Source organism: Psittacula echo (assembly GCF_963264785.1).
Source record: "Psittacula echo genome assembly, chromosome: 14".
Classification (NCBI taxonomy): domain Eukaryota; kingdom Metazoa; phylum Chordata; class Aves; order Psittaciformes; family Psittacidae; genus Psittacula; species Psittacula echo.
The window spans coordinates 3,975,197-3,999,201 of record NC_137750.1 but is presented as its reverse complement, the minus strand read 5'-3'; the positions used below and the strand labels follow the sequence as shown (position 1 = coordinate 3,999,201).

The 24,005-nt window shown below is 39.7% G+C and overlaps 1 protein-coding gene across 2 annotated transcripts in view; it reads left to right on the top strand.

Annotated features, from left to right (window-relative positions):
• The window catches only part of PRKCA (protein kinase C alpha), a gene marked incomplete at both ends in the record, with an annotated part of 139,982 nt that overhangs the window by 87,772 nt on the left and 28,205 nt on the right, over positions 1-24,005 (top strand). Inside the window, 6 exons of one of the 2 annotated variants that reach the window (XM_080629302.1) lie at positions 464-575; positions 1,303-1,431; positions 12,838-12,994; positions 13,090-13,224; positions 13,939-14,035; positions 21,268-21,297. In XM_080629302.1, the coding sequence (XP_080485428.1) occupies positions 464-575; positions 1,303-1,431; positions 12,838-12,994; positions 13,090-13,224; positions 13,939-14,035; positions 21,268-21,297 (660 nt within the window). The remainder of the gene's footprint in view (positions 1-463; positions 576-1,302; positions 1,432-12,837; positions 12,995-13,089; positions 13,225-13,938; positions 14,036-21,267; positions 21,298-24,005) is intronic. The other variant, XM_080629303.1, reaches the window with a different exon arrangement.

Here is a 24,005-nt window from a genome sequence, read left to right as displayed (position 1 = left end):
TTGGGTGTATTCCCTTTCACTGGTCCTAAATTAGAAACCATTTCCAAGCTGCTGGTGGCCTTAAAATGTCCTCACTTTAAGTTGCTCTCTTCAAAACTCAGATGGGAATAGCAGTCTGTAAGATATTTACTAGTTGCCAAGTTAGAATTTGTTCACTTTCATTTACAATAATATAGATTATAAATTGCAACATTTCAGATTGGTCCCATCTTCAAGGTCCTGATTTTACAGCCGTTTGACTGTATTTCTGATTAGCCCCTTGGCAGTTACCTCCCTCCTCTCCTGGTACAATTGGTGTCATCATATCAGAATGGTGATGAATATCAGAATGTCCAGTCGGTAAATGGGGGAGTTTTAGTGGAGATGAATCGCAGGAACAAGCCTGTGTTCTCTGGTATAGTTCTGACATAGTCTTTCTTACAACACCAAAGCCAAGGGATCTCTTTCTGTTTTTTCCCTACAGGATCCCAGAAGCAAGCACAAATTTAAGATCCACACCTATGGGAGCCCGACCTTCTGTGACCATTGTGGGTCACTGCTTTATGGGCTTCTGCACCAAGGGATGAAATGTGACAGTAAGTGAAGATTTTCTGTGTTACCAAAAGGGTGCTTTAGAAAGTAAGTGGAAACACTGGGTAACAGCTTCTTAGCTCTTTTCTGTGGAAAATACCATTTCAAATGTCAGCTATTTATAGTAATGTTACATTTCAAGTGGGTATTTCAGTACTGTAATAATATATTGATGAAAATCACCTCTCTTACTGAGAACACGGTGTATTCAGTTTGATGTGGCTGAAGAGCCTTTGCCGTTCCAGTTTTGAGATAGCCTCTTTTTAGACTGGTTGGGGCGAACGTGCTGTTGAAGACTGAAATTTCAGTTCAGTTGGTAGCCGAGGTCCAATATTTCACTTGTATTTTGTTCTTCTTGGAAGTCTCCTGCTAGAAAAATCAAATAATCAATTTAAACCTAATTCCCATCATTGCTAATGCTGGCACTAGTGCTCCGCTTTCTTTACCATATTCCCAGCAAATCTTTACTCCGTTTTCACTTGTTTCCCTTGCAGTTCATTAATGATACCTTGAGTTTTCTGAAGTAGATTATGTAATTCTCTGTTTCATTCACTGTCTACAAAACCTAAGATGCAAACTAGCCATGTCGTTCAGTTGAAAATGCACAGCTGTAACCTGAAAGTCTTGCCAACAGTTAAGCACTGTCATCTTAACTTCCTCTTCGCTCAGTGTTTGCAGTGTAGTCATATTATTAGCTTCTCATGACTGTCCGAACCGCTTTTGTATCCACAGCCTGTGATATGAACGTTCATAAGCAATGTGTAATAAACGTCCCAAGCCTCTGTGGCATGGATCACACAGAGAAACGAGGAAGGATTTATCTGAAAGCTGAAGTCAATGGTGACAAACTGGAAGTAACAGGTAACTTACTTTGGAATGTTGCAGATTTTTAAGTGTGTAATACACAATGTGGGCTTATGCACCTTTGTCGCATCTTTGTGACTGTAAAGCCAGTGATGGAGTATTTCCCTTCAGAAGCGTGAGGATTTCATTCGACGTGTCCTTGAATCAAGAGGCTATGAACTGGTGTTCACAAAGAGAAACAGACAAATGGAAGCTGTAGCAATAGCTTTAAAAACCTAGGAATATTCATTAGAAAGTAACTGTGATGTCAGTTTTCATGTAGAGAGCAGCCCAGTAGCATAGCTGTAGCTGTTCAGGAAGTCAGCCATCATCTTCAGAAGTACTCTGGACTTTCATCAGCTGAGGAGTTGTTTCCTGCATTTCAGAGTATTTAATAAACAAAAGCGACTTGGATTCAATCCCAAATATTACTGCCAGTGAGTTATGAAATAAGAAAGAAATCATCATGTTCTGTAAGGTGAAGGTTACCCAGATGGGAAGGAGGGAGAGAGGGGAGGATAGAGAGGGTGGCAGTTCATTTCTCCTAGGATTTAGGAGTGAGCTTTGGTTGTGCACATCCCAGTGACCCATTCCAGCTCTGGAGTTCCAGAAGAAAACTCTGGGAAGTGTATTTTGTGAGATGAAGGATTGTTCTCTCCCCCTAAATAGACATGTAAAATGTTGTTTAACTCCAACAGGACTTCCTTGTTCTGTATCACAAAGTGGAGTTTATTGCTCAGGGCTTGCATGAGAATTTGTATTTACAGCACGTTACATTTGTTCTGTGTGTGCCTTCTTGTTCAGCTGGGGTCAGCTTCTAATGGATGTATCTGATACCTGAAATGTAAAGTTGGGAGTGAACTTTATTATTGATTTTGCCTTTCTGTTGGACACACATAATGCAAGCAATTTTCTTTGCCAGTCACAGTGCAGTGTATTTACTCAAAGGGAGGCCACAGGGCAGGAATTAGGATGGACAGAAGTTAAATAAGGGAGGGAATAACAACAAAATCTTCATTGTTATTTTTTTTATAAGTGTAGCGCTAAGTCTGCCAAACAAATTAAATTCTAAAGGAAAAACCTGATTTTATTATGGCTCAAAATTTTAACGCAATATAAAATACGTGCTGTAGTAACTAGAACCAAAATAAGTGTGATCGCATGTAGGAAATGGACTAGAAAGATGCTCATAAAACACAAATCATCAAAAGCTTTTACCTCAAGAGAGTGTGCTGGTTAGTGTGTGACCAGCACTGAAGGCAACAAATCTACAAGGACATTGACACGTCTGCAAAACTGGTACTGCAAGAGACTGAATTCAGTGTCCACACTGAAACAAGAGCAGGGCACCACTCCTGCGTTTCTTTTGTGGGGAATGAGTCTCAATAGAAACCATACCCCTTGTAGCCAGCAGAAAGGAAATCAGACCATCACAGTGAATTCTCCCAGCTCGCAGAACTAGCACACTCCTGTCACTGTATTCATCCATGGCTTAGTTGTCTCTAAATCCAAACAGCTCCACGTTCTCCTGCCAGACCTTGTGAAATGTAGAAATACAATAGTTAGAAAGGATCAGAGTGGATCCCAAGGGAGACCTAATTGTAGCTTAACTTTTCTGATAGCTTCCTGTTGATGTAGGAGGGGTAAAGTTGTCCAAGGTACTGTCACTAACAGAAAGGTGGTTTCTCGAAGTAGCGAGGCATTTCATAGATGCTGATGCAGATTCTAAAAGTAATTGTACCATGAGAGAGATACTAATTCGAAACTCATCCAAGTTACTAAATTTAGTGTCTGCATTATTTTAGGCTGCTTTGCAGCAAGGTTCTTAAATATGGCTTAAACTTTCTGCCTTAATGCACATAATCTGACAAATAACACATAGTTATTTTCTGATTCTGCAGGTTTATAATCGTTTTAGGGGCAAAAATGTTCATCACAAGTGTGTGGTACCAAAGCACTATAAAGCAATTGCACAAACAGGTATTCTTTCAGTTCACAGTTTTAGTAGAGAAGATCTTGTCATCAAGAGGAGCGTGACCAGCAGGTCGAAGGAGGTGATCCTGCCCCTCTACTCTGCTCTCGTGAGGCCTCACTTGGAGCATTGTGTGCAGTTCTGGTGTCCTCAACATAAAAAGGACATGGAACTGTTGGAACAAGTCCAGAGGAGGCCACGAGGATGATCAGGGGACTGGAGCACCTCCTGTATGAAGATAGGCTGAGAAAGTTGGGGCTGTTCAGCCTGGAGAAGAGAAGGCTGCATGGAGACCTCAGAGCAGCTTCCAGTATCTGAAGGGGCCTACAAGGATGCTGGGGAGGGACTCTTCATCAGGGACTGTAGTGACAGGACAAGGGGTAACGGGTTCAAACTTAAACAGGGGAAGTTTAGATTGGATCTAAGGAAGAAATTCTTTCCTGTGAGGGTGGTGAGGCACTGGAATGGGTTGCCCAGGGAAGTTGTGAATGCTCCATCCCTGGCGGTGTTCAAGGCCAGGTTGGACAGAGCCTTGGGTGACATGGTTTAGTGTGAGGTGTCCCTGCCCATGGCAGGGGGGTTGGAACTGGATGATCTTAAGGTCCTTTCCAACCCAAACTGTTCTATGATTCTATGTGAATGTGGTAAAATTGTTACAGGTATTTTCTAGGTTTCCTCCTGTAGCTCTTTTTGGTGCAGCCAGACTTGGCAAATGTTGTTACTTCAGTGTTTATAAATAAAACATTTCCATCCTACAGTGAGGTAGGTTTCTGGACAACAAGAAAAACCATTTACTGTAACCTTATTGTGTATATAACAATTACAGTGCTCTTAAGTTCTTTTGCTTGAGGCTTGCCAGCATTTCCAAGCTTTCAGAAAACACCTTTAAGTAAGAATGACAGTTACCCTGAAAGGCAGATCCTTCTTCTCCAATAAAAAATATATATACAGACTAAACCCACACAGGGTGAAGTTTTGGATACCTTTTGTGCATGTTTAACAGCAAAGAAAATTAGTAGTTGTCAGGTAGTTCATGGACATATTCCTGTGCAAAACATTTGAACTCCTTTTCTCCTAGTATGGCACTGCTTCTACCATATTTATTGATAAAACCTTTGCTAGAATAGGCAGTTCCCTGAGCGGCCAAGCACAACACCACTGCATTTAGCTTTAGGAAAGGAGGTGAATTAAACACCCAGGAGGTTTATGAACAGCAGGAAAAATAATCGATGATTGGCTGTTTAGTTTGAGCCTTTGCCTGAATCTTTATCAAAGGAATTACTCTGTAGGTGTTGAAATCCTTCAGCTGAATTCCTTAATATCTCTGCTCTGCATCCTGTTTTGGTTGTTAATTAGCTCCTGCTGATTCGATCCTAGCCAGCCTTGATTGCATGCAAAACATTTGTGCTGCTAAATGGAGACCTGCCATTCTGGTTGGCGTCTTGCAAATCACTTTGATGGGCAACTCAACCATCCCAGTCCCAGCCAGGGCACACATCAATGATGCTGCACCCTTAACACCGCCTGCAAGATGTGCTCATTTAGGGGACACTGTTTAATCTATCATAATTTGGTTTTACTTCTGCATAATTGCTTTGAGGGTTTTGTGGCAGCTTTTGTTTCCAAAAAGGCCACAATACACACACACACACAGAGTAAAACTGAGTGGTTTACTGATAAAATATTGTAAATAGGACTGAGTATTTTCCTAGTGAATACTAGGGGAAAATCAAAGCGGAGCACTGCCGAATGGAGCTGGCCAGTGGTTCAGTCAGATGATCTGAAATAACCAAGTATTTTGGTAAGATTTGAATTGATCTAATAGTGGGAATGATTCAGTCCTATGTGAAAACATAATGATTTCCAGTTTACGAGGGCAAATACCGCATCTGGGTGCTTGAAGGTAGACATTCAGTCTTTTCTGTGTGAGTGTTAGAGACTGCAATGCTTTTCACAAACAAGTAGGAATTTTGCATGGGCACACTTTGCCAAACTTCATCATTCCAGGGCTAGTCAGTATGCCTCATTCAGTGCTCATTTGTGTTGCAGTTCTTAAATAGCAGAGGTTTATTTTATAGCTACTAGCTTGAGAGTTACAGTGAATATTAATAATTCGTTGCACTTGCAGTAAATCAACATGGTAGTTCTCTTTTTATAGGAACACTCCTGAATTGCTTTTTTCTGAAATCACTGAATTCGTGACCCTTTCATGGGTTGGACTGAGTTGGGGATTTTGCTTTTAGGCAAAGTAAAGGAGTTTTGGCTATTTTTAATCTATGCTTTTGCACTGAATTTTCTTCCTCCTGATGTGCAGTGGAAGTTTTGTCACTCTTCCATTTACTTCTGGACCCGTCTGATAATTTAGAGCTCTTCCAATGAGTTGGCAGGTGGCTGAATCACAGTTTTGATTTCTCTTTTTTTAGCGAGTAAACAGTAACCTTTGTGAGAGAATAACCCCATCCGCCACTTGATGGGATCCTAAACTGTGACCTGTGAGCTGCTGGGAGTTGGATTTGGCAGGAGCTGACACTAAGGAACTGGCCTCCCGACACAGGCACTGGTTTAGAGGCAGGGTGTTAGTGACTCGCTGTCAGCTAATGCACCCTGCTGTTACATAAATGTTATTAAAATACATATATACACAGCCCAGAGTTGTCAGGGTTTTCAAAGTGTATTTTTCCTAGCTGGAAGAACACAGAAGATCTGGTTTTATTCTCCACTGATGCTTCTGTTATTTAAAAGAAGAGGAAACCTGGCAGCGACCTCGGCAGAGGTTGGGAGCACCGAACAGGCTCTCCAACAATCATCTCCCTGGGAGTTTTCTACTCCTCTCCGTACGTTTTTCACATCATTTATGACTGTCTGGCTGCTGAGCCACCCTATGGCACTGCACGTTCATGTCTTGTCACTCTGGTCACTGCGGGCAGCAGGGTGAAGAGCCTCTGCCCAAACAAACTTGAGGGGAATTTGGGCACATTTCTAGATGCTTGTAAAAATTGTTTCCTTAAAGGATCCCTCACCACACACACACAGAGAGACGTAATTCCGCTTATGATTGTCTAGGTCAGTATTAGTCTGTCTTTGTTAGCATTAATTTCATAATACCCACAACTTTAAAAGGGAACATAGATGAATATTCTGGCTGTCTGACCATCTTTTAGTACCAAATACCTATAAAGTGATCCCAAATAATGACTTGCATGGGGGAGGCATTTTTAACATCTGAAAAGCACAAATCTCATGTTTTATCTCACCAATATCTGATCTCTTTTCTGGCATTCCCAGAACCTGCAGGGTCGCTGCATTCATTACAGAAAGAGCTTTGCCTTTTACAAATGCCAAGCCCAGCAGCAGCTAAAATCTTCCCGTTTCATTCATTAAATTTAATTTACCATAAAGAAATAGGCAGTCCGTAGCATTTAAAAGCAAGATTAGCGTTTCAGAAATGGCCATCTGCATGCATATAACAAATTTAACTGAAATGCTACATACTTATGTAGGAGTATAAACAGATAAGAGTTACAATTTAATAGTCCAAATCCCTTTCCAGATGATTAGATGTATCTTGTGTTAAGGCTTATGTTTTATTAAGTACCTCGCCTACCCAGTGGTACATTTTTTTTTATGGTGGTAATTCTTATAAATGTAATCTTGTAGAATAGAGTTGCTTCTATGGGATTTCCAGTTGAAATCAAAGCCTGAGAGCCTTTTGCAGACACCAAGTACTTATTAAGTACCATTAGAGATGACGGTACGTTATTTTGTTAGTAGGAATCTGAATAAATACAGGGGAGTGAAGGATCCTGTAACATTGGTTCATTTCTCATCTTGTTCTAGGAAGGAAATTAATTGTCTACTCGTGTGTGTAAATCACCTGTGAAGGGCAGGAGTTCCAGTCCTCTACATTCATTAGGTGCTGGTCTCAGAAGCGATATTAAAAGGCGTTTTAGCTGCTAGGGGAGTAGTTATGGAACAGAGGAGTCTCATCTCTGAAAGGTCTCTTAGTGATGAGAACTGTGTAGGAATTGGACATTGCCTGAAAAGCAGGATCTGTTTTGGAGCCGTTGTACAAGAGTCACAACCAGCTCCAGCAAGCAAGCATTCAGTCTGAATAAAATCAGATCACCTTGATAAAATCTTATGATAAATCTTCAGTGAAAGATGAGCAGTTTTGGAGGCAGCTTTGGATTTTGCATGGAGAGAGTACAAGTACACAGATTGGAAGAATAAGTATTTTCTGTAACAGGTGAATCTTTTAAACTGTGTGTAAGGGGAGTGTGGTGATGTACTGGGCAGAAAGTTCCTTGGTTGGGAATACTGTTATCCACCTAAGTAATCCAAACAGTGGGCAGGTCACTGGAATCTGTATCAAAGTACTTACGGAAGTAATAAGAATTATGGAATAATTTTACTAATGCTTTATTGTGGGAAGGCAGGAACTCCAGGATGTACTGGAACTAACAGCCGTCTCCATTTCTTTCATTTTGCTGGATAGTTTGCCAGAGAGACCATTTGAGACTTGAATCATCTTTTAAAAGCAGCTATTCATGTGTGATTGAGAGATTTCTGCTCATCTAAGTTGCCTGCAGGGAGTTAAAGATTGGCAAGAAATGGTTGCTGTGATTAGTAAACTGGTTTATTGTCAACATTTGGGAATTCAGGAAAAAGGTAGCTGTGACTCACTTGAAAAGGAACTGAATAAACTCATGCTGTTGATAATTCAGCTTTGTTATAAGGACAATAGCATTTATTTATTCATTCCCATGACTAAATCTGTTTGCTGTTATCACAAGAAGTTATAAATCCGTAACTGCATGGGGCTCACAACTTGCAACCTGTAAGATCTCATGAAAGAAGTTCTGGGTTTGTCATCTGCTCTCTGAGCTCCTCAAAATGCTGCCTGAATTTCTTCGCTTTACATAAAATGTCAGTTGTTCTCTACCAGCCCACTCTGTCTTATTTAGATATTTATTTAAAGTATGAATGCCTAAGAACCAGCTCTGTATTTGCTTATGGCTTTAGACTATTCCTGGAAAAGTGGGCGTCCCAGTTTTAGGCATGGCTTCTGGATGGATACTGCTGGATATAAGTAGCACATATATAAGAACAGCCATAGGCCAGTCATCAAATATTCTACATTTTGTGCTGAATCACCGTTATGATGTTGTCTTCTTTAGCCATTAGGAGGAAAATGGCACATTTTTTCTCTATGACAAGTTGACAAATATTTCTGGTTTTCAGAAGGAAAACCTGGGCAATGCTGGGTTTGTTAGAAACTTCAACATACACACCTCTTGTATGTGTTTTCATCTGAGTGCTTTCTCTCAGTCCCTCTTAAGAGTCTAATCTGAATAAAATGTTGGGAAATGTATCTTGCACCAGCTACTTTGCTCAGTACAGAAGTCATGGATAGTTATAACTTAATAGTTGTGACAGAAAACTGTCAAGTAGTAGTTTAAGTTTCACCCAAGTTACACTCCAAGTGATGCTGAACTGTATCTCACTTCAGCCATCTGCAAATTAGAGTGACATCTCTATCACAGTGTTGAGTTTAATTAACTGGTAATTATAGAGCAGTATGAGATTGCTTGCCATCATAACAGCTGTTGCAGAATCCAGCCACAGTCAGTTGATGTATTTTCTTGGTGTTATTTTTATTTCACTTTATAAATTGCTTTATTTCTCATTTCACTTTTTCTGTTTCAACCACACACAAGAGGTAGTGCCTTTGGTGGGGAGGGGAAATCTCTTCTCCTCAATCCTCTTGCAGAAACCTGACCTATCCTGTTAAAAATAGGGTGCTCTTAAAGAGGTGGACCACTTAGATGCTAATTCTTGATAAGCACTCTTTAGCACAAGTATCATCATGCTGTTTCCTCAAGAAAAGAAGTGCTAAGTCAGTTGAAGAAAGATGTCTAAGGGTACTAATTATGCAGACAAAAGTGCAAATGGGCCAGATAGTTTAAAACAAGGAGTGAGATAATGACTTCTTTGGCAGCCTGTATTTAGTAGATGTTGCTTCTTTCCTTCCCAGTTCATTTCTGAACTTCTTTTCTGGTATTTGGAGGGCTTTTTTCCTTTTATGTGCTTGCTGTGAAAAGAAGAAGTAGTCTTACACATGCTGCCACCTCCTCCTGCTGTCAGGGCTGGTTTCTGGGCACGGATCAAGGCTAATCAGGACTGGCTTTCTCCAGGAGCCATCCATAGCACAGCCTCAAGAAGGGCTCTGCATCCACCCAGCCAGTTTCTCAGAACTGCTCGGTTTCACACTGAGCATCTCCAGGTAAAATTTAACCCTGAGGGCACCGTGTTAAGCGATTTTGTTCAAGGAATTTTAATGCAAAACTTATTAGTGTGTATTCCTGGGAAGCTGGAGAACGCGTAGAGCGTTCTGCTCCTTACTTATGCCAAACTACAGTATAGAAATAATAATAGAGAATAAAAATGAAAAGGTGGATTTTGAAGCATAGTTCATGTGCCAAACCCGGCAGTGCAGTCCCAAGTGCTATGTACAAGACGACAAAAAACCCCCCAAAACCCAAAATAAAACCACATATAAGATGAGAGAGCAAGCAATTTGCATTGAAAGCTGTCACTTCATCCTTCACTCACTTACGGTTCTTAGTCCCTTTGGGACTGTAAATATTCAGCTGAAGCAAGTTATTCAATCTTGATGTTATTGCTCAAAAGTATTTGACAATCCCTTTCAGTGTGCTTAATTTTAATATTGGATGAAGGTTTCTTTTGCATGGATTGAGAACAGAAGAGGTTTTCCAGCTGACCTCTGCATGCAGAGACCCTCAAAAGGCAAACTCAGAGTAAAATGAGAGTGGAGGCAATTTCTTTGGACTGAAAGCTATCATTTCCCCAATTGCAAAGCACCGTCAGCTTCGTACAGGGATTGTGGGAAACTACAGATGAAACACTGCAAGAAAAATGCATGTTTCTGGTTTGTTCTTTTAAATCACGGTGTATTTTTTCTGGTACAATTACATGAGTAGCATAGTGAAGAGAAATACATTTTATCTTCAGATTTTAGCCCATACACATTTTCTGCCTCCTTTTAAAAACACAGATTTAAGAAACAAAACTTAATCACTATCAACTGTTGGTTCAAGTTAATGTGATTCCTTTCCAGACAGGATCTAATTTCAATAATTAATCTACATCAAGGTGTCTGTTCTGCATGAGAATTATCTTGACAAATAAACTAGCGTGTTCCAAATAAGTAGCCTGCATTCCTGTACTCTACCTGCGTTCTACAGCCATTTTGGATATAAGGTACCAGTTATATCTGGTATTTCTCTCTTCCAGCTTGTTCCATCACATCTGCTCCTCTCTCATTAAATGGAGCAGGTTGGACTGCTTGGAAATTACTAATTTTCTGTGGCAGTGGCTGTTGTTTTCCCCCAGTTTTTTCCCTCTACAGCTTGGATCAAATGACACAACAGCTAAGTAGTAGATTTGCACTAAATCATTACTTAGCAGTTATGTCATTTGAAAGAACACAGTCTTTACCAATGCTGAAACACTCTTTCCATCATGTAAAAGGAGTCTGTCAGCCTAGAGCTACTTACATCAGCGAGTGAATATATACCTGTCCTGTGCTGTGCATGCGTTGTCCATCTGTTCCTGTTTCAGTAGCACACAGTTGTCAGTCCACCACAGCCCTGCCTTTATTTCTAAAGGAAGAACAAAGGACTTTGAAAAGACATACTTCAGCTGGTTTACTCGTCATTAGAGTATCCTCCTCTTACTCTATAAATAATGAGAGAAAATGAGACTTTATAAAATATCTGTGTTGCTTGGATGCCGTTCAGTCTCCATTCTGGGAAATAACAGGTTGAAATCCTGGAAAGGTCTGTAATTTTCATTCATAATATGAAATGCTATTTAAGTCTGGGGAAAAGAAGGAGAGAGCCTCGAGCAAACCATAGCTATCTTTTGCTGAAGATCTGCTCTGAGTTCTTAGGTGACTCTAAGGCTCAACCTTTTGTAGGAAGTGTTTTCCATCAAGAGCTATTAGGTAACTTAAGGGTTGATCTTTCCTAAATTTCCTTTCAGATCTCTTCAGCTAAGTGGGTAAATTTAAAAAGCCCTCCTGAGGTTGACTCTGTGAAAGCGGTAGCTGAGGACACAGTAGAAGTTTAGTGACTCCTAAATGCTGATCTTCCTTCATACCCTAGGAACCATGTCACCCTCAAAGCTTCTTGTTATTTTCCTTCCATGGACTATTCTAATCTTAAACTATGAATCTCACAAAAGAATTCCTGAATGAAAGCTGTTTTCTGCCCAAAACAAGCCCAGGGGATTTCCGCTCCCTGTAGGTTTTGAGATGCCCTATTGTGAGCACTGAATTCCCCATCCCAACTCAACCACTGCAGTTCCTCACAGCACAACAGAGTGGGATGGGGTTTGCACAGCATGAGGAAAACTCACCTCTTCTGCTGAAGTTCAGCAGGAGCTGATGGCTCAATGCTCTTAATGCAGAATAAAACCTTATTGTAGTACAAATGTTATGTGGGTGTTATGCTGGTCCTCTACAGGAGGGAGATGGCAGTGCTGTCTTTGCTCATCCATTGGAATACTTCACTCCCCTTCAGTGACTCTTGAGCGGCTTAATGAACCTCACAAGTGCTGCAGGAGCTCCAGCCAGGCTGAAACCCAAAAGCTGCCAAGCCCCCAGTAAGAGCCATTTTGTAACCCATCATTCCTGCCTTGTTCCAGGGATGTGGCTTTGCAGGGAATGGTACCCCTTGCAGATTGCTGACTATTCTTGTCTCTCTTTGGGGATCAGTAGCAACAAGAGATATATTAACTCACTTCATGCCTTCTTTTGACATTGCAAAAATAGAAGCTACATTAGCATTTTTTGTGAAGCTGAATTTAAACTTGTCTTCTCTGCACTTTTACTTTGGTTGCTGTCATGATAAAATGCTTACAGTGATTCCATCTGACAATGAACAAACCGGGAATCTGAGGGGCGTTTAGTGTTAGATACCTTCCAAGGAAGGATTGTAGCAAATAAGCAGTCTTCTGAAATCTATTATAATCTGGCTATATCACCTTTATAGTATGTGGCTGATAGTCCTGTATTTTAATAACCTAAGAATGATGAGGAAATAAAAGAACAAAGAGCTGCACTTAAAAATTTATAGTGATGGATTTGGGCATTTAATCATTCCATTGCAGGAAAAGAGCTGCCTGAAAGGTGCTTCTTGTTTGTGAATTGCTCTTCTCTCCCGTCATTTCTCTCTACCGTTCTTATAAATAACGCTAAGTGCTGCCTTATTTTACAGCAAGTAGCTTCTTCCATGCCAAGTCTGACAAATGGGTTTCATGTCTTGCTTGTTTTATTTTCCAGCATGTTTCAGTAACTGGTTTGACATATAACTGCTTTCTTTATGTTGATTTGTAGTCCTATACAAATCAGCTATGTTTTATGTTGACAGTGCGAGAAGCAAAAAACTTAATTCCCATGGATCCAAATGGACTTTCAGATCCTTATGTTAAACTGAAGCTCATCCCAGATCCTAAGAATGAAAGTAAACAAAAAACAAAAACCATCCGTTCTACTCTGAATCCAGACTGGAATGAATCATTCACATTGTAAGTCTAACGCCTTTTAATGAAGTACCTGTGTATGGATTGATTCTTTTATTTCAGTGTTGCATTGAAAATTCCTCTATTTGTGTCCGTTTTAGTAAATTAAAACCTACAGACAAAGATCGACGGTTATCAGTAGAGGTCTGGGACTGGGATCGAACAACCAGAAATGATTTCATGGGATCCCTTTCATTTGGAGTGTCAGAGCTGATGAAAATGCCGGCCAGTGGATGGTAAGAGTTTCTGAAAAGAGAAGAGAGAATATAACACATTCCAGTATTTTTCTTCAATATAATCAATCTGGTTTGGAGTTTTTCGCTGTATTTCAGGCTATGAATTCACTGAAAATGCAACTAAACCTAAGAAACAGATTATTTATAACAAAGGAGGATAAGAAAAGGAATGCTTTTCTTTGATGATGTTCATGAAGCTTCTGCTGTACACTCAGTTCTGTGTACATGGTTTTGTGATAAGACTTTTATTTTTATCATGAATATGATATATTCATTACAAAGTGTATCATGTTATATATAGCTCTGCAAATTCAAAGTACATGGGAACTGATTTTGTAAAGTGCCATCTTATTTCCTAACAAGTGTAAACTAGGGATAGAACTCATCACATTGTCTCAAAAAGTACCTTTTGTCAATTGTCTACAGCTATGGAAGCACTGGAGACAAAGGTTCTTCAAGGTTGATGTCTCCCGTCATACCCCAGGATGGTGGAATTTCCTTGTCCATTAAACTGCCTTGGCAGATAGTTTTGGATTAAAGTTCTAGCGTTAGGCTAAATATCTTCTGTTTCTGAGTTTGCTTTAGATCTTTCAAAGCAGTTCTTCACATATGTGTGACATTGATGCAAACCACACTCAATACAATTAAATCCCATGTTAAATCTAACAGCGCTTAAACTGTGCAGTCACTGTTGTTTTCTTAAATGTTCCACAGGTACAAGCTGCTGAATCAAGAAGAAGGTGAATATTATAATGTTCCGATTCCAGATGCCGATGAAGATGGAAACGCAGAGCTTCGGCAGAAGTTTGAGGTGAGGATTAAACACAAATGGGTGCAACTATATATTACATACATTTTGCACTTTATTACCAAAAAACCCCATGTATTACAAGACACATTTTAGAGTGCTGCTGTTTCTGTTGCCTATGGCAGCACTATGTGCCTTTGGGTTTCTTGGAGATTGGACCACATGGTGCCGTTCAGTAGTTGTATCATTTTTTCTGACAGTTCGGCTTCTCTCCCCTGACTCTTGTAAAGTTGGTATTTGAAAATCCCTTTTGTCAAGTATATGTAATAATTTCAATGTCTTTTAATCCTTGCTGCAAAATCTGCCAGCCCTTATCACTCTTATCTCTGTTAGTTGACAAATTAAACTATCAGAAACAACGGTATTTTAATACTTAGAGCGTTTCACACTAAATGCTTTTTCTTCTAAAGAAAATATTTACAGTGTTAATTACTGATTATTCGGAGCCTCCAAACCTTTGTAGAGGTGAGATTCTGACAGCTTTTATGTGGGTATGGAGTTTTGAAGGGTTGGAAGTATTGCTGGTTATGTACAGAAAAGAAACACTGGAGAAAGGCTATACTTCCTGCAGTCTTCCTGCCTCCTGTGGTGCAGATTGGAGTGGTTGGTAGTCACAAGCATGGTCTCACTGTGCCATGCAAAGGAATTGCTTCTTAATGAACAGACTTAGCCAGCAACTCTGCCTCTTCTGGCAGCTATAGCCAATGTTACAGCAAAACATTTGCTGGCCATTAAGACCAGCAACAGGGAAGGTAGGGTTTGGGAAGCAACGTGTGTTGCTAATGGCTGTACTGGATTCAGCTCCACTGACTTGACTGCTCTTTGCAGCTGCATACACAGCATTGAATTTGAAGTCTTCCGATCTACACTATTGTTTCCTTTTTTCTGGTTGAACATTTACAACTCTGGTATAATTGTTTATCCAGAAAGCAATTAATGTACCTGTTGTGCATAAACAGACACGCCTGTACCTTTCAACCTGAAATGGCAATTTCTTATGTTCACCATCAGGCAGAATTCTACATTGTTATTATAAAGATGGGTTAACCCAAGAAAGTGAGGAAAAACGGCACATGTTCAACTTTCAAGAAAGAAAAAGAAAAGGTGCATCAATTTCTTCTGAACATATTTGGATCAGCTACCATATTTTTGTCTGCAGCATGAACTATGATTTTTGTTACACATTTGAGAAGTATTTGAATCTCCATTCCATTTTCTTTTCTTTACAATTGTGATCTGACCAGTGTGATTTTATTTTGCTGCACTAGGTCATTTTCTATTCAAGATCATATTTACTTTTTAGCCTCCCAAAAAAGCAATAGCTTCAAAAGTAATTCTTTTCACCTCTTCCATGTCTCTGTGCAATATACAGAGCCTGGAATTGGGTGGATATGTATATGTTGGTGATATAAGTATAGAAATCAGTTTTTTCTCAGGACAGACACAGCACAAAGACAAATCACTAAAATTGTCTATTTGAAAATGTCAGCTATTATATGCAGTATGTTTGCATATTGAATTTACAATCTTTTAGGTTATTTTCTTAAGCCTACTCTAAATACTGTGGTTGCAGAATAAACAGTCAGGGTTTATCCATGTCCTGCAATGAAGTGAAGTAGAAATCATGAGAGGTTACAGTGTGTAAAGCTACCGGACTGGGTCCCAGAAATGGCAGCTTCACATGGGGTCAGCTCTGCCCCAGAAATAATTAGTCTGTCTCAAAGTCTAATTAGTTCAGCACTGTGTATTTGAAGCTTTCCCTCTCCTGCAGGTACCCTCGTTGGTGCTATTTTAATGGTCTGAATTAATCAAGGAAAGGGAATAGGTTTTCTGTGAACACAGTGTCTCCAGCAGTATCATTTAGAGTTGCATAATGAACAGTTCTAAAACTTAGTGATGATTTATGGGAATACTGGTAGCCAAACAAAATACGCGATTATAACTAGACCGAGGCTAGTATAATGCAGTGTTACATGGTAAAGGGTTTAGGTTCTGCCGCATACTCTCAACATTTACCACTGTAAGAAGGAAGAGGGCGAAGCAGCACTTCCGAGTAATGTTCATATTTGGTTTCGAGGGGGATTACTGTTATAGCTTGTAAAAATAATCATCACAGATGTCTGAATGGTGGTATTTAACTTATTAGCTATTCTGGTATGGCACATAAGTGGTGCTGACTGATCATCTCTTACACTATTTTTCTTATCATATATATCTTGGCTTAAATAGTCATTTTATTTTAGGTACCCTGTACTAAGGAACAAGTAGATACTGCTGAGAAACAGGCTGCTATTTGTGATTTAATCATGGAATTGTTTAAGTTTGTAAAGACCTTTAAGAGTCCAGCCGCTAACCCAGCACTGCCAAGTCCACCACTAAGCCATGTCCCTAAGCACCACATCTACACTTCTTTTAAATCCCCCCAGGGATGGTGACACAACCACTGCCCTGGGCAGGCTGTGAAATTTCTGAAACCAGTTTCTGGTCTTAAAATAGATAAACGTAAGGCATTCTGAAAACTGACTTTGCCCTTGTGACTCAAGTTTAGGAACTTACTTAGTAGCTCTCCAAGAGCTCTTAGGAGCTACCTCTCATTTAAATCAAATTTAAAGTATCTGCCTGTGTCTGCAGTTCAATAGACATCTTTAAGATTTGCCCTCAAGCTCTCACTGATTTCAGGCTGTTTACACAATCCTATTGCATCCCTCTCGCTCCACTTTAACAACCCAGACATCTTATTTAAATGTGCTTTTTAGTCACACAAATCTCATTGATATGCTCCTTTACTGACTGGACCTTCTGGCACAGATGCTTTAAGTCATTTATTCTGTGTAAATCTACCATCAAATAACTATACAGGATTATAAATAAGAAATAAATGAGAGATTGAAACATTCTCTTCATTACATTTGTAATTGAACAGTAAAAACGATTTGTGATGAGAAGTTTTCTCATGGCTCATTCCGACAGTTCCAAACCAGATGAAGAGTTAACACCTGACTTGCACCCAGTAGATAGAGATCCTAGCTGACAAATGGGACCGAATTTGGAAAAGAAAGAGGAGGACTAAGTGGGACGGTGGTTTCATTAACGGAATCACACAGAGACCTCACTAAGTAGATTTTTATATACTCTGTTATGTATTATCATACGAAGTTGTCTGCTGTATAGAAATGAAGTTACATTATGTGTAGGTGCAGTGCAGTGTTTTCTCTACAGCAAATTGTAATGAATCTATTTTCTGGATCTTGCCCTACAAATCAATTATCTGCTCATTTAGCAGTGCGATCAAATCTGCCTTCAGTGATTTATAGATGATGCACCATTATTAATAGTTAGAGATAAAAATATACTCCTGTAGGAAGTGGAGGCAGGATAAAATCTGTCGCTGTTTTTCATTTGGTTTCAACCTTTGGGTGTGAATTTTCTCTCCAGAATGGCATTATTTGTGGCCATCTCAAAACGAAACTCTGCTCTCAACAGGCATATTCAGAATAATTGTAGCTGCTCCATAATTGTCCATGCTGAGGTTGCCATGGGAACTCCCAACATTCCCAGGTGGCTCCGTGGACTCAAACCAGCACATCTTTTAACCACAGTATCTACTATTTGTTTTATACTTCTTATAGTATTTTACTGGTCAAAAAAGCAGAATATTGACATAATGCAACCTTGTTGTAGTTTTCACACCTGGCTCTGATTTGAGCAGTAATTTTTGCCATTTAAAGCATTATTCCATTATTTTATTTGGGAAAATGTGCAAATTCTGAAACTTCTGTTGTAAAAAGGTTTTTTTTAGTTTGCCAAGCCCCGTTTCCTGTAATTTGCTGCTTAGCAAAGCACTTCTTGGTACTTAAATAGCACCTTAGAATAATAATAGAATAACGCTGGTTTAAAAGTAGGCTGGTTAATTATTCTGTCTGTCCCCTTCTTTCCTCATCACCATCATGGAAAATGCTATTAAAAATAAAGCAGCTGTTGTGGTCCATAACAATGATTTTTTTACTTAGAAAAAGAGCAGAGTAGCTGTAATTCTTACATATGGATACATTTGCCAAGTACAAGGTATATTAAGTGATGGGAGCAATCTGAATCGCCTCAGTCAGCTTTAGTAATTAAAGTGACCCAAGCACGTTGTTATGAGGGAATAAGTTAGTGCTCATATAATCTTAAGGCATTCCATGGGGAAGATGCATAATGGTTCTCCTGGTACATACTCTAAAGATGTCAGGCATTCTCCTTTGCTCTAATTATTTCCTTTACTGTAGCTCTCTGTGTGGGTTTCAGTAGAACAAAATCGTTCCCTTAGTTCCTGTGGGAGAGCTCAAACTGCTGTCCCCACTGTGGGGATCCGTATGGGACCATTCTGGTGGGCCTCAGGATGTGCTTCTTGGGGACGTCCATCCGCACCTACAGCTGCGGCTGCTAGCTTGACTAGGATTCCAGCTGAGATGTAAAATGCAGGTGGCTTTTCCTGGCAATTAGGTTTGTACCATTCCATTTAATTAAATGAATAACAATGAAATCCCTTCACAATACAATGACATTATTCTGATGAGTATGTTTTCTGCAAAATAATTACCAGTGAGTGTTAGTAAAATCGGGTACCATTTCCATCTATTAGTTGCCATCGTGGGCCAGATCTATGAACCTGTGTGTGATAGGAAGGCCAGGCAGGGTATCCAGGGAAAGTGGCCATACTGCTTGTACACTGTATTTCCAGTCTCCCCTTTCTGGGATTGATTCAGCTACTGGATAAACCATCCAGGAGCAGCTCTTATTTATTATTAGGCAGAAGCTCTTCCCTGTGAGGGTGCTGAGGCGCTGGCACAGTGTGCCCAGAGAAGCTGTGGCTGCCCCATCCCTGGCAGTGTTCAAGGCCAGGTTGGACACAGGGGCTTGGAGCAACCTGCTCTAGTGGAAGGTGTCCCTGCCCGTGGCAGGGGTTGGAATTGGATGAGCTTTAAGGTCCTTTCCAACACAAACCATTCTGTGATTCTATGATTATTGTCCAGTTGCCTGATGGGATAATTTTGCTGCCCCAGCTTTGCAGTGCTTCTGGACACCCCGCAGTCTTGCTTTGGCTGTTTTCAGGTTATGCTTTCAGAGGCTTTGTGCAGTGAAATCACTGATGAAAGCTGTACAGAAGCTAGACCTGTACTTTCCTTCTGCAGACTAAACAGATCAAAACATAACAAGAGAAGGAACAGAGATCCTAACAGGGTAGATACATCTGATAATTGGAAGTGTACAGTCAGTGGTGACATTTGGTTGACATCTCAGTGCTTCTAAACAGAACTATTATAATGATCCTAAAGAAAATGTCTTCTAAAATGCCTTAATATTGTAAATAGAAGAACAGGGGTAACGTGCTTGGGCATCAGGCTTAGTTATAAATGCCTGTAACTTCTCCAGTGACACAGGAGCTGTAGATATTTCCACTTCTGATGTGCCATAAACTCTTCCAGAAGCAGGGCAGCATTTTGTTCGACCAACCTTGTGTGTTAATCCTTGTGCAGACATGAAGAAGTAGCTTATCTCAGTCTGTATATAAAGCCTATCTCAGTTTGTTGCATAGGAAGCTAACGTGTATTTACACCATCAGGCCCCTCTTTGTGGCAGTACAACCAGTGTTAAATGATACTGGAAAATTGCCACAGATTTCAAGGCACAATTAAGGCTTTATGATGACTTTCAATGTTAGAGTCTAACACTAAAGAAACCTCTTTCATTTGAACATCTGTGCATCATTTCAGTTTGTTTCTGTGCAGGTGCTGCATTTCTTAAATCTTTAACACTCCCTTTGGTGTTATTTCTTTTAAAACAGTTTTTGGCGGCTTTGTTAGAAAGGAGAAGGCCAGCACTTCCTCATTCATCTGGCATTTTTCTGGTAATTCACAACAGTTATAGGTCAGAAGGATGTTTTCTTCCTTTAATCAATGTCTACGACATCCTAGAGCAGTTTCAGTTCTGAGCTGGAGGCTGGGTGAAAGTGCTGCAGGTCCATAGCCAGGGCTTTGGCAGAAGACTCTAGGGACTCTTGCAGTAGCTTCTGAAGAGCCCAGTGAGTTTTCTGATTAAATATGGTATTTTCACTCAGTCCTGTAGAGGAGCTGGTGATTTTGTTAATGTGTGAGTGAAGTTCTTCAGGTCTCTGTCTAAAGTCTTAGCAAGGGCTGTGAAAGACATTTCTTTTAAGTCTTTGAAGGCTGGCGATGTTTTTGTCCATATGTAACCAATAACATTCCCATTGGGAAGCAATCACTGTAACTTCAGGCAGTTCAGCAAAGGTGACATGGAAAAGAGAATTAACATTGCTGACACTTCAGGTTGTAAACAAAAGGATTAAGTTTACTTTTCAGGAAACAGGCACTAAGCTGCACTGAAATCATGACCAGCCAAAATATCACTGGCACATCAATGCACACTCATTATGTATATAGAGATAGAAAAAGAAGAGCTGCTTTTTTTGGCCATGGCACTCATTCCTATTTTTAAATCGTGCATATTTAATCATTAGAGACTACTTTGCAGCAGTATAGAGATGCTGTTAGATGACTCCATCTGTTCTATGCTATAGTTTGGCTCGGGGAATTCCCATATGCACTTATCTGGAGGTTTCCCATTGACTCATCATATCTGAAACTAGAGAACTTGAAATTTCCTAACCAGATGACATACATCTCTGGTCTCAGTTTGCATCAGCTTGTGATTTCTGTAAGGCTTTTCTCAGCCTGTATGTTGTGATTTAAGGTGAAGAATGTAGAAAATCGTATTGACAGCAGGGATTTCTTTATCCCATACATAAAGGTTAAATGTGCATCTCAAAACAAGGCCAAAAATAATCAAACCTAACTTTTGTGCTGTCACCCTTCTGCAGCGCTCATTAGTTGTGAAGAGCCCAGACTGCACACATCTGTACATACATGTAGCTGTATGCATTGCAGTGGTTTAACACCTTGCAGGGTGTTCCATGCATGAAGCGTATGTATGTACACGACTAAGGCTCACACTGAAGAGCAGCTGCGTGCAGACCACTGTGCTGCATCATGCTCTGTACTGGCAGGGTATTAACACCATAGTTTCTTTTCTGTGATTTTTCTGTGTAGCAGACGTGTCCATTTCTGTATTCTCGCTGCTTTGATTTTGCTTACTTCTGCTACTAATTGTTGCTGTTTTGCTTTGCAAGCCCTTTACTAACCAAGCAGTGTTTCTCCCTTTCCTGTCTCTTCCAGGACTGTCATGTAAATATCCACTTCTTCAAGGTAGTTTTCTCCTTGGTGTTCTCCCACACCTTCCTCTCCACACAATCCTCTTTACCAGTGTTTGAAGTTTATTAAATTCACTTTCATTCTCACCTCATTTTAAGGATGCACTTGTTATTTCCCCAGTTTTAAGCTCTTCTAAGGGATAAAAAATTGAAATATGCATCTTTTATGATTTGGCATAAAGTACTCCCTGGATCCAAATTTTTCTTACTCAAACCTCAGCAGATGCCTTTCCTTCTGAAGGAATTAGTTAAATGAATGCCACCTTCTCATGGAAAATGGAAAATGGTGCATCTTTAATTTCAAAGACACTCATGGAACTTTAGCTTCCACAAATCAGATAATGCTCATGTTCACTGTATATTTAAATAGATAAATTTACATAATACAGCATGCATGTTTTATGATATAATATACTACATAATATACTACATATATTGCGATATCTTAGTTGGAGTATACTATATCATATAACCCATATGCACAGTTACTCTGATACCTGAAATACCAATTCACCTGCTTACTTCCCATTTTACTTCTTTCACTAATCACCACATCACTGAATTAGTGCCGTAAAAGACCCACATCAGCATCGAGAACATACATGTGTGAACTTTTTGTTGCATGTATCTCTAACAAATCCTCTTGCTTTATTAAGGCAAAAAGGTTACTGACACAAATCATGCTTTCAGTTTCAAACATTGGTTAGTTACAATTTAAATGTAATTCGAAGTTCTGTGGTGTAAACTGTTTCAAGAATCTGACAATAATTGAACCCATTATCGTCTTCAAGTACTGGTTTTGCAATTTAAGTTGACCTGAAGCAGTTGGCATCTTATAGCTCAAAGCTTAAAATACTTAATTTACAAGACACATTTGTTATTGAAGAGTTGCTGATATCATTAATGCATGATTTTACCAAATGCTTTAATGCTGAACCAGAAAAACAAAGAGTATTTGTCATTACCAAGTATTTCCTAATGCAGTAATCATTTGCCATGCAATCAGTAACTCATTTTTTCTTAACCTTGACTCTTTATCTGGTATCTTTATCTCAGAAAAGCCTGTACAGAAGAGGACTGCCCTCCCTCAATGCTTTACACCTCTTCTTACTTGAAAGTAAAATCACATGGTGGTTTCATTGATGAAACTTGTTTAATGCAGGGAAGTTACAAGTTTCTCTGTGTAAATGTATTTTAAACCAGAGCAAATCTACCTTGAAATAAGACCTCTGGGATAAATGTGAAGTTACGTCTAACATGGTGTTAATCACTGTTGTAAAATCCAGACCTTGAAGTGCACTGATACAACTGCCAGGATCCTTGGTCAGTTTGTGTTGTCACCAAAGAAGTGTTGCTAGGAAGTTGTTCTGATGTGAAGAGGAGACTTCTATGGGATAAAATGCTTCTTCTTTATTGTCTGTCTTTACATTATTACAAATCGCTGTTCTGCTTGCTGCTGGCAGTGACTTAGCATCACTAACCTGAGCTCAGAAGCATCACTGCATGCTGCATTCTGCAGGCGAATCACCACTGACGTTAGCATGCCTATGGAAATAATTTTGTAAGTAATCAGTTTATGTGGGACATCTGGGGAGGTTGTGTTCCCAAGATTGGAATTGAAAGGAAGCAGCAGGAGCTGTGGAAGGAGGCAGGCTGTGTTCCTGAGGATAATGTAAGACTTTGGAGCTAGAAGCCATTAAATGTACAAACATGATTTTATAATATCACGGCAAATGTAAGAATGCTGTGAACGAGGTCCAAAAGCAGCAATGCTTGTTTATGGAATTACCAGACACTGGGAAGCATCACGCATTTCTGCTGCTTTTGTTCCACCAGCAAAGTGTATATTGAATCAGATTATTTTCTTAACATCATGCAGAAAACACCTTCATCTTTGTGTGTGTGCTTGTGTGTGCCAAATAATTTCATTGGATACAGAATCCTAAGGTTTTAAAGTCAGTCCTGGTCTGCAGCGTCTCATGGCTGTGGTGTTCAGTGGCAGAGATTTGCACTAAGTTCAGGTAGAACTGAAGTCAGTAATGATTATTTTATATCAGATTTTTACTCTTTTTAGCTATATAGAAGTGAATTTTGTGCTTAAAAGCAAATTCTACACTCCAGGTTTTTGTATTACTGAAACTTCCCAGTAATTAGCATAATTAAAGAATGAAGGAGCATATATAAAAGCAATTCTCTTTTTGTCACTTAGGGATTTGCTGTTGCAGCATCCTATTTGTTGTCTGGGGTTTTTATTACTGCTACCGCAGGATATTTCTGAAAGAATTCTTGAATATTATTCCTCGGCAGCCTCTTTAATTACATTTCATCTCGTTAGACACTGCTCTGTTGGAGGGGATGGCGTGTTCGGCAATAAAAACAGAAAACAAAGTAGACTCAGGTGGCCACAGGATTATTAAACAGATTAAACATGTTGACAGTGCCAAATGGGAACCTGGAAGCTCTTCCCTCTCTGCATTTCACTGCTCACAGCCAGACATCCACTGTCCAGGGCAGTATCCTCCGAAAATCCTATTCTTAAGGTAGATAAATCCCTTTTCGTATTACTCTTTTCCATAGTCATTTGTCTTCATTGTCTACCTTTTCTAGGAGATATAGTTACCTTCGTCTTGAGCCTGGCAGATTTGGGCATCACTTAGAAATCATCTATTCAAGTACAGTTTTAACTTCTATACAGCAACATAA